The 10,846-nt window shown below is 49.9% G+C and overlaps 1 protein-coding gene across 1 annotated transcript; it reads right to left on the reverse strand.

Annotated features, from left to right (window-relative positions):
• Window positions 1-6,588: 6,588 nt before the first annotated feature.
• LOC131764083 (cathelicidin-5-like) lies at window positions 6,589-8,668 on the reverse strand. Its single transcript, XM_059077088.2, has 4 exons — window positions 8,471-8,668; window positions 7,734-7,841; window positions 7,520-7,591; window positions 6,589-6,690 (listed from the first exon to the last, which is right to left on the reverse strand). The coding sequence occupies exons 1-4, from the start codon at window positions 8,666-8,668 to the stop codon at window positions 6,589-6,591; spliced, it is 480 nt and encodes a 159-aa protein (XP_058933071.1).
• Between the last annotated feature and the right edge of the window lie 2,178 nt (window positions 8,669-10,846).

Genomic DNA, 10,846 nt, shown 5'->3' on the forward strand with positions numbered 1-10,846 from the left:
GGTGGATTTCTACTAATTTCACAAACGAATATTAATGTGAATTAATTCTGTAAATTGTCTTTCAACTATAGTACATAACATTTAAAGGTAGTGATTTTTCCTTTAATCAGATAGTTATTTTGTTCTATTTACTTTTGAAGCCTGTTGGATCCATGGATGAATTTAAGTGTATTTCTAGTATGCAGTGAGGCTTAAATTTTAATGTTCTATTCATTCTGTTAATGGGCCATTGAAAAATGGCAGTTTGGTATTTGTTGGAACTTTCCTAGTCGTTTTGTGTGGCAGTTCCTGGATATATAATCTATTGTATATATTGTACCCTGTTTACTGAGAAAAATCCTCTTTGGTGGTGGTGCGTATAGGAGCCTTTTCCCATTTTCCATTCTGTTAAACACTTGGAATAAATTTCATGTATGACTAGGATGTCAAAGAGTATACTGTTATGTAAATTATGATTTTTCCTATTTGCTTTTTGTATTTCCTTCTGACTGGTATTTGTTGAATAGACTGTGAGACTTGTGATAATACAAAAAATCTGGAGTTGGAGATATCTTGCCTGTGAGTCATATTAGGACCTAGACTTTCCAGAATCTATCCCCTCTGTGGTTCCATGTTAGCATTCACCAACAGCTCACCTGTGTGCGATTTTAAAGCAGATGCAAAGAAGATATTCTTCAAATCGTGGAGCCCGCACACTGGGAGAGAGGCAGATATGTAGGAGCTTCAAGGACACCATCTCCCAGCTTATTTTCCAGATTCTGTGTCCTTGTAGTCAAGAGTGTCCTCAACACCACCAACAAATGCTAGATTTCCATTTTTATAGACATGTAGTCTCCCCTGATATCTTCACAGCTTACACATCAAAGATCCATCAGAGTTTGAATTTTTTCTCTAAGGCCTCTTGTGTCCACTTTGTTTTCTTTTTTCTTTTTTTTTTTTTTTTGCAGTACGCGGGCCTCTCACTGCTGTGACCTCTCCTGTTGCAGAGCACAGGCTCCGGATGCGCAGGCTCAGTGGCCATGGCTCATGGGCCTATCCGCTCCGCGGCATGTGGGATCCTCCCGGACCGGGGCACGAACCCATATCCCCTGCATCAGCAGGCAGACTCTCAACCACTGCACCACCAGGGAAGCCCTCTTGTGTCCACTTTGAAAGTTATTTCAGTATTTTATGGTTGGAAATATTCTCTGATTCCACTCCTCTCTGGATTATATCTTTATAGTGTCTAATATGTGTAGGAAACACTTTATGTTGTTAGTAATACTAGTAAGTATGTGTTCCTGACTCACCACGACATTCACAATGGTGCCGCTAATAAGAATGACATGAGAGTTTGTTTCTCTGCTGCACTGTGCAGTGGCATTGGTGACCCATTGTTTCCATGTGACAATAAGCATCTCCTTCTGTCAAGATGGCTGTGGGTGTTTCCTGTTGCTTGTAGCTGAATATAATCCCCCAATATGTTTTTTATTGGATTTTATTTTACATGATTAAAACTGTTTCAGTTTTTTGTGAAACAGTAGTTTTTGTAGTCTTTTCAAATGTTTTACCAACTCTTTTTGAAGCTTTCATTAGCTAACACATGTTTTTCATTTCCTCAAAGAATATATTAAAGTACCCATTTTATGTATGAATATTCAGGAAAAAAATATACATATAATATAAAATGCAGCCTTGATTATATCCATCTTTACATGAATGCAGTTATAAAATGTAATTTTTAATACTTTTCTGTGGATGAATGACTCCACGAAGGTGAAAGTGACTAGGGCCCATGAAAGTGACAATGTAGCCCTCTGTCTCCCCTACCAGCATCCTGCCCTGCTCTGGCTGGGGTGACACAGAGACAGAGTGACACACAGGAGAACAGGGGGCTGCAAGTAGGACCCCAGGAACCGGGGCAGCCCTCACCCTCGGGCTGAGGTTAGAGAGACCATGGGGGCTGAGGGATGAGACTTTTGGGCTCTGACTGGCAGGGGCATCACTAAGTCAGAGCACAGGCGGTCTGAAGGGTACCCCACCCTACTGTGCCAGCTGCTACCTTCTAATGGCCACATGGGAAAGGCTAGTGCAGAGGGGCCAGTTCTGTGCTCTCAGGGAAGTCCGCTGTGTGCACGGGCTGCACTTAATTCATCTCCTCCTGCTCTGATGGGGATTCCAAGTGTCTCTCTGGGTCCCTACACTGATAGACGAGCCAGCACTGTACCCTGAGACTAACACACTCTAACTATTGTCTCCTTGACTCCCTCACCCTCTGAGATTCACATTTGGTCCCTATGAGGTCCCTGAACTTCCTTCTCTACCTAAGTGACAGACCAACCCCTTAAAGGAGATAATATTGTTCCCAATTACAGATGGAGAGACAGAGGCCCAGAAAGATCAATTCTCCTGCTCAGGACCACACAGGCAGGAGAGCAATTATATTCAGACATCTAGACCCCTCAGAATTCTCTTCCTCTGCCCCACTGAGGCTGACCTGGAGTGCCCTGTCCCGTCTCGGGAGCCCCCAAACTAACTCCTGAGACCTCACTGGTGGGGCTCAAGGGCAGGGTCCACAAGGACCTTGCCTGATTACAGCTCAGATTCCCTCCTTGGCACAGCAGGGGTCTGGGGGGATGGAGAAGCCCCTCCTTGTCCTCACTCATTCCCTCCCTCTTCCTTAGCTCTTGCTCTCCTCCACTCTCTGTGTTTGGCTTCTGTGCTGCCCTCCACTGAAGTTAGTGGGCTTCACATCTGCACAAACAATAGGAAAATATTAGGAGTCATCTCCCTGGGCCTCGTGGGCTCCTGTCCTACTCTGACCACTTTGTAAAATCCTCAATGCCCCTTGGCTTACAGCACCACGCCCACCCCACTCCCCTCCTGCACCACCACCCTGGACACCTCGGGCTCTTCTCTCTTCTCTCCATATCAGGCCCCGCACCTGACCCACCTGGGACGAGTGGATGAACTCTTCACAGCTCTACCGCAGTCACAGGCCACGTTCCCTAGAAGCAGGGCCTCAGCTGGGAAGTGAGAGGCATCTGATTGATTGAGGGGTGTTGTCAGGAGGAGGGAGGTGGAGAGGAGCAGGATAGGGCAGAGGAAGGAGCTGAGCAGGGACGTGCTCTACCCTGAGACGAGCTTCAGCCTCACCCACAAAAGCCTGGAACCCCTGCTTTAGGACTGACTGAGACGGGGGCTGAGCTTTGATGTCCCTTCATAGTCAGTCCCCATCCACAGGCTGAGGGCAGAGGGGATACAACCCCCCCAGGCATCTCCTGGGAAGGCTATGAAGGCAGCTGTGAAGGGGGCACCTGTGAGCCATTAGCATCCGTATTGCACATTTCAAACAGCTGGTGGACGGTGGCGGGGGTGGGGTGGGCAGCTGCCCAGTGAGGGGGATCTGGGCAGGGCACTCACAGCACCTACTGCCCAGTGCCCCACCCAGGGAAACTGGAATTTCATGCCCCTGGCATTTCAGAACCAATGTGCTCAAAACTGAACTGTCACCTCGCCACACACTCACCTCATATCTACACCAGGACTCTGACCACCCCATGATCTCGTTCTCAGAACCCACCCCCACATTGTTCAACCTGTCAGGGAGTCAACCTGCCTCATCCCCTCTGCAGTGACTCCATCCCAGTCAGCCCGGCACTCTCTCGGCTTCTGGGACAACCCTCCTTCTATCTTCCCTTCCCTCCTCTCCCCTTGGCCATTGCCCTGGGGCAACACGTCCTTGCTGGGCTCCCTGATGGTTCACTTCTCGTGAATACACACACGCACACGCACCACACACAGAGACACACACACACAGACACACACACAGACACACACACACACACACACACACTGAAGCCAGGGTGTTGGCTAATGTGGACAAGGATCTGCTGTCCCCCTCTAAAATCATCTGGCTCGTTATTGCTTTTCCGGACCTGGGTCTATCCATCTCTCCAGTCCCGCCCTGACCCACCCCCTTGCATGCCTCCCTTGAGCACAGAAATGAGTGTCACTTCTCACTCTAACATGCCAGTCCCTCTGCTTTTCCTAAGAAGTTTTCTCCCCAGAACACCCTCTTTCCCCCTTGCTGGACTCAGGTCCCCTCCACTGCACACCCATCACATTGTAGCCATCACATGCAAATGAAACTCACCATCCAGAGTTTTACTCTCAGGGAGGACTGACAAGCAAAGCATGCCATGGACTGATGCTCTATGCCATTCATGCAAGTCGGTTACCTGTTTTCTCAGGGCTAAGAGGTCTAATGGTCAAACGGCAGACTCTCTCACCAGTCAATCACTGTAGAAGGCACTGACAAGGCCTCCATGCCTCCCTGCCTGTCATGTCTCCTTCTCAAAGGTTGCAATGGAAAAAATGTTTGCATCATCTTCTTTCTGCTGTCAGTGGTCACGTATGCATGTTGATGGCCTGGTCCCAGGCAAGGGACATATGGCCAACATCCATGTAAATGTGAAAGGACAAGACAAGGCTGTGGCTATAGGTGGATTGCCATGGAAGCAGGATGGGCAGTCATGGGAGGAAATTGGAAACAGATGTGATCAGCACAGGTCCATATCATCCTGGTGAGTGATCCGTCTCTCGGGTTGGGCAGTGATGTACCAGCTATGACAAAACTGATGGGTAACATTTGCTGATTTCCATGGTGGAAGTACTTCCACAAAGGCCAATTTCAAGCTACCAAGAGTTTAACAACCAGCTCAGAAAAATCCTGACCATTTAACAATTGGCAATGGCTAGCCTGTAGCCTCTGGCACAGATACAACACAGCTCCCTGGGTGTCCTCTGTAAAGTTTCCTCCATCAACTTGCTTTGACATAGAGTGAGAAGCATGAGGTTCCTCTAACCTGCCTGAAATCAGCCCCATTCGCTCACCAAGAGGAGACAAGCCTGACAGGTAACAAAGTAAATGCTCTGTGAGATCCTGTCCTCTGTCCCTCTCAGGGAGGGGAATCTGTGTCTTGGTTCAGGATGGCCCACAAGCAGACCTAAGACAAGCATTTAGTGGAAGTAATTTGTTTGGGAGGTGATTCCAGAAAGCGCCAGCACGAGTGTAGAGAAGGGAGACAGGGCAGGACCTGAGTCAGAAGAGGACGTGTCAATGAACAGGTCACTGAAGTGGGTGACAGGGGCTCAAGCCAGCTGGGGACCTCAGGGGGAGGTGTGACATGTCTGGGAGTGGGCCGCCCAAGGAGTGAGGAAGAGGGGGTATTTTTCCACCAATTCCCCCCAATGATTTGTTGAGGCTGCTCCCTGGGTTCAAACTCCCCAATGTTTCCAGTCTGCCACAGAGCAAAGGTCAGCTACAGAATGGGGAGTGGGCAAGACATGGACAGTGTCTGAAACACCCAGGCAAACAGATATGTGACCTGTGTGTCTCTCTGTGTATCTCACACTCATGCAGAGCTCTTCACCCCAATGAGCAGGATGCTTCTTTTTAATGGTAAAAAACATTTATATACCTTTGATCCCTAAACACAAGCTCACAGGGACTTCCCAGGTGGTCCAGTGGTTAAGAAACCACCTTGCGGGCTTCCCTGGTGGCGCAGTGGTTGAGAATCCGCCTGCCGATGCAGGAGACACGGGTTCGTGCCCTGGTCCGGGAAGATCCCACATGCCGCGGAGCAACTAAGCCCGTGAGCCATGGCCGCTAGGCCTGCGTGTCCGGAGCCTGTGCTCCGCAACGGGAGAGGCCACAACAGTGAGAGGCCCGCATACCGCAAAAAAAAAAAAAAAAAAAAAAAAAAAAAAAAGAAACCACCTTGCAATGCAGGACACGTGGCTTCAAACCCTGGTTGAGGAACTAAGAGCCCACCAGCAATGGGGCAACTAAACCCGTGTGCTGCAACTAGAGAGAAGCCCACAATAAAGAGCCTGAGCACTGCAATGATGACCCAGTGCAGCCAAAAATAAAAATAAAAATAAACACAAGCTCACAACTGAAATCTGGGACCCAGCTGAAGAAACAGTGATGTGTCTCAATGCCAAAGGAAAAGCAAGGAGGGGTGGGCTTTCCAGAGTTAAGATTGTCAAGAGCAAGTGAAACGTTACAGGTATTGTAAATGCAGGCTTAGCCCTGAGACTGAACTGCGTCTCTGTGAGTGTTTAACAAATGCCTGGCCCCTCCGGACTGTCACCTCCATGTGAGCAGGGACAGCATCCCCACCAGCACTGCACACAGAGCAGGTCTCCTTAAGTCCCTACTGGGTGTTGGAGGAGGAGGGCAGAGGCGTGTGAAGGGCACGAGAGGGACCCGAGAATGGAGACGCTGTGCTGGACCTCTTGACCTTGATGCCTCTCTTCATGCCCGCCTGGAAGGAACAGGTGCCTCCTCCATGACTGTCTTTACAGGAGTGCTCTCTCTCTCTCTCTCTCTCTCTCTCTCTCTCACACACACACACACACACACACACACACACACACAAGAGGCTACCCAGAGTTAAGGACTCGGTTCTGGTAAGTGGGAGGAGGGGAGACAAATGAAACTGAGGCCTGGAGTAAGTTGCTTTGACAAGAACTTATTTCTCAGAGTCCAGAAGTCTGAACCAGGGCAGGCAGACCCTTAGGACTTTTCCTTGGGCTCACAATTCACCCAATTAATCTGATTATTGGGACGATAATTGGGCCATACTTCTTCCAACTTCTTCGTATATTCCTACCCAGGCTTCGCAGTCCCCCGACACTCTGGGGCTATGCAACAGGAAAAAACGAGTTACTATGGAAAATGAGCCCAGGGTAAGACCAGAATCCTCCCCACGTGGACATCCCCACTAACTGGGTGACTCAGAAGACTTTGGGTCCCAGTTCACTTCGGGCTGTGACCTTTGGAGCATGTGGTTGAAACGTTACACCCACATACAGATGAGGAAACTGGGGCCCACAGATGGCAAGGGGTTTCCCAGGGTCACAAGCCCATCCCATCAAAGCTGGATGGGATGGGGCTTCCCTGGTGGTGCAGTGGTTGAGAGTCCACCTGCCGATGCAGGAGACATGGGTTCATGCCCCTGTCAGGGAAGATCCCACATGCCGCGGAGCTGCTGGGCCCGTGAGCCATGGCCGCTGAGCCTGCGCGTCCAGAGCCTGTGCTCCGCAACGGGAGAGGCCACAACAGTCATGAGGCCCGCGTACCAAAAAAAAAAAAAAAAAAAAAAAGCTGGATGGGAGCAGGGGCTGAAAGCACATTACTGCAGTCAGTGCCTCTCAGAGTTCAACAGTCAGAACCCCCTGGAAGCCTGGTAAAAATACAAATGGCTGGGCCCCAGCCCAGAGTCTGATTCAGGAGGTCTGAGTGGGGCCTGGGAATCTGCCTTTCTGTCAAGTTCCCGGGTGGGACCCCACTTAGAGAACCACTGCTCTAAGGGATGGCAGAGCCAGTCCTGGAGACCTGGGGCTCAGGTGAGGGAGGGACCAGAGTAGGAGGGCCTTTCTCTGCCCTGGAAGGGGCAGTGGGTATTTGGTCCAAAAGATGTTCCACAACCCACCCTGTTATTAGCTCCAGAATACAGAACGGGCCACTCACCACAGTGCAAGTGATATCAAAGTTGTCCCTGACTTGAGCCAAGATGACTGTCCCCACACACTCTTTCACCAGCTGTAAGGGGAGGTTCTAGTTCAAACTGGAAGCCCCGGACCATTGCCTCACAGTCTCAGCCCAGGGGCTGGAAATCTTCCCCGAAGCCCCCTATTCAGCTTCCTGGGAAGCATCCACCAGCACTCTAAGCCCCCAGCCTCACCCCATTCTCCTTGAAGTCACACTGCTCCAGGGGCTGCTGGGTCGTCCTGGGGCACACAGTCTCCTTCACCGTGAAGCTCACAGGCTTTGGGGTGTCCAGGTTCTCGTCCTGGTGAAGGATCAAAGTGGGGTGACTGGGCTCAAGCTCATGCTTTCTTCTCTGATCTGTCTCCCTGCCCCTCACCTAGACGGCAGCCTCTCCAGCCCCTTCTGCATGCCTGGCCCTGCACCTGGTGCTGGGTGCACAGGGGAAGGGGACAGAGCCCACTCCTGGACTCATGGGCACACAGAGAACAGGAGCGGACCTCAGACCAGCTCTGATGAGAACACCTTCCCCACGGAGGGGCTGAGGCAAGTCAGAGACCACCCGCAGGGAAACACGTTGTCACTGGAACCTCCAGGCTGAGCAGAGCCCTCCCTGGTAGGGAGACAACAAGGAACAGATGGGACTTAAAGCAGGGAAGTCACATCACAGACCGAGTAACAGCCCCCCCACCATCCCTGGAACTCCCAGAAAGCCCTGGAGCCCAGGGCAGCTGTTCCTACAGTAGAGATGCTAAAGCAGGAGGCCTCATGCTGAGAGGGGACCCTACTCTGGGAAGGTTTCCTGGAAGAGATGGGAGCTCACTTAGAGGGAGAAGTGCCTTCCTGACAGGAGGTACAGCCTGAGCAGAGGCGGTGACAGCATGGCCAGGGCTGGCGGGAGACAGCCCCCTCCCCAGGGCCCTCCTGACTCACGGCCTTGGGAGGCGGGTCCAGCTCCAGGAGGCGGTAGAGATTAGCTTCTGAGGACCGCTCGTTGAGCTGATCCAAAGCACGAAACACAACTTCCTTGTAGCTGAGGGTCTGGGCACTGGCCGAGGGCACCACTAGTCCCAGCAGCAGTAGCCACAGTGACCACCGCCCCAGGGTGAGGATGGCCCTCTGAGTCTCCATGGTCCCCAAGTCGGCCTCCTCCCAGCAAGCAGAACCCTCCTTTATGTCCCTCCTGGGCCTGATGCAATGGCCCAACCACACGTCTTCCTCACCTGCCCCATCCCTGATCTCCACCCCGGCTGTGAGCTGGACTTGCCTCAGATCCTGCTGTTGCCTCACGGGATTGCTGGGCAGTGGGCAAGGGAAGCCTCCCGTGAAGGTGAAGAAATGGTTTCTCCATTTCCCTGACAACGGCTTGGCCTCTCCTGGGGCCCATGCGGAGTGTCAAAGGCAGGGTTGCTCAAGAGCGTTGAGTCCTCCAGAAGAGGGAGGACCAGACTCTGTCTTACGTCCCCTCTGCCTCCACACTCTGGCCTCCTCAGGAATAGGGTAAAGGAGTGTATTCAGCACTCAATCTCCTCCTCTAGGCACTGTCTGGCACACAGTAGTCATCAGTTAATGTTGATGAGTGGATGACTGTACCAGCCTTTTCTAGAGCCTAACATACCTAGCCAAACCCTAGGCAGAGACAGTCAAGCCCACATCATCTTGTCTTCTAGGCCCAGCCATCAGCCAGTCAGGGGATTGGCTCCATTTGTCTCCTCTTCTGGATTCTTCTCCAATGACTTTCTCACTCTAAAAATGTCCCACCCCAAGTCCCTGCCAGCCGTGGCCTATTGCCCTGGCCCCTCCCAACCAAGCCTCAAGAAGAGTCATGTAAAATTTTAAAAGTTCAATCTGGGATTCCTTATGAAAAGTTCCAGCAAAGCAGACTTAAAGGAGCCTATATGGTCAGTCACTTTTTCTTGCTGTACTCATATAAATAATCAGGCCATGTTTATTGAAACTAGACTTAATTTGCAAGCAAATTAGTCTTATGCTGGTTATCTTTGATAAAAATGGGGGTAATTATAGACAGAAAAATTATGTTTCATTAGAAAATTTAATACGTACTTGAGGATATTAAATACTTGTTCTGTTAATTGTCATTGAGGTTTTGTTTTCTACCTATAAACTGGTCTGGATACTGATTTCTCCTCATTTCCTCTAATATCTGGCTACAACTCTCCAAACTAATGTTTCTAATTTTTCTCCCATCCTCCTGACTTGGAATCATTGAGAACTAAAACTGCCCTTTTCCTGAAGCTATGCAGGCTAAAATAGAACAACTTAATATAAATATCAGAGAAATCACCATAACAGCTCATGTATGGACAATCTTCATGTCTTTAGCTGTGTGGGCCACTCAGAAGCATCACCAGGGATTTAAACTGTGACCCAGGGAAATCTATTAGATTGCCACTGTCTGCCCTCACTCCATTTGAAGAGGATTTAAGCCCAACACCTAGAAATGTGGCTGTCTTCAGAAGTTTGAAATTGGGATTACAATCTGCTCCAGTCACTCACCTTTGTTTATTTTTAAATTTTTTTGGTTTTGATTGTTTCCAATAGAAATGCCTCTCATTAAATACCTGATTGCTTGTACTATGTAGACCTAACTTGGGGAACCTACCTGCATCACTGCTTCCAAAAACGAGGCACAACCTTTTAACTAAACTGATATATTCTCAGGATTAATAGACTGGTTCGATGAGATATGGAGCAACCTACCATCTCTGGACAGGCTCAAACCTATTTCACAGGATGGTGCCAAATATTAACATTTTCCACAATATTATGCAAATCCTTGAACAAATTCCTAGGACCCTCAAGATCACTGACCTATTTTCATGGCTGAAACCTTCAAGTTTGGGACAATGGCTCTAGACTGGATTTCAGACTATTGCCTGTATAATTATTATAAGATTTGCTACTACAGCCACTAAGGAGAACAGTATGGAGGTCCCTTAAAAAACCAAAAATAGAACTACCATATGACCCAGCAATCCCACTACTGGGCATATACCCAGAGAAAACCATACTTCAAAAAGATACACGTGGGCTTCCCTGGTGGTCCAGTGGTTAAGAATCCACCTGCCAATGCAGGAGACACGGGTTCGAGCCCTGGTCCAGGAAGATCCCACATGCCGCAGAGCAACTAAGCCTGTGCACCACAACTACTTAGCCTGTGCTCTAGAGCCCATGAGCCACAACTACTGAGCCCACATGCCACAACTATTGAGGCCCACGCGCCTAGAGCCTGTGCTCCGCAACAAGAGGGGCCACCTCAATGAGAAGCCCGCACATCACAACAAAGAG

Source organism: Kogia breviceps, chromosome 10 (genome assembly GCF_026419965.1).
Source record: "Kogia breviceps isolate mKogBre1 chromosome 10, mKogBre1 haplotype 1, whole genome shotgun sequence".
In the NCBI taxonomy this organism is placed as follows: domain Eukaryota; kingdom Metazoa; phylum Chordata; class Mammalia; order Artiodactyla; family Physeteridae; genus Kogia; species Kogia breviceps.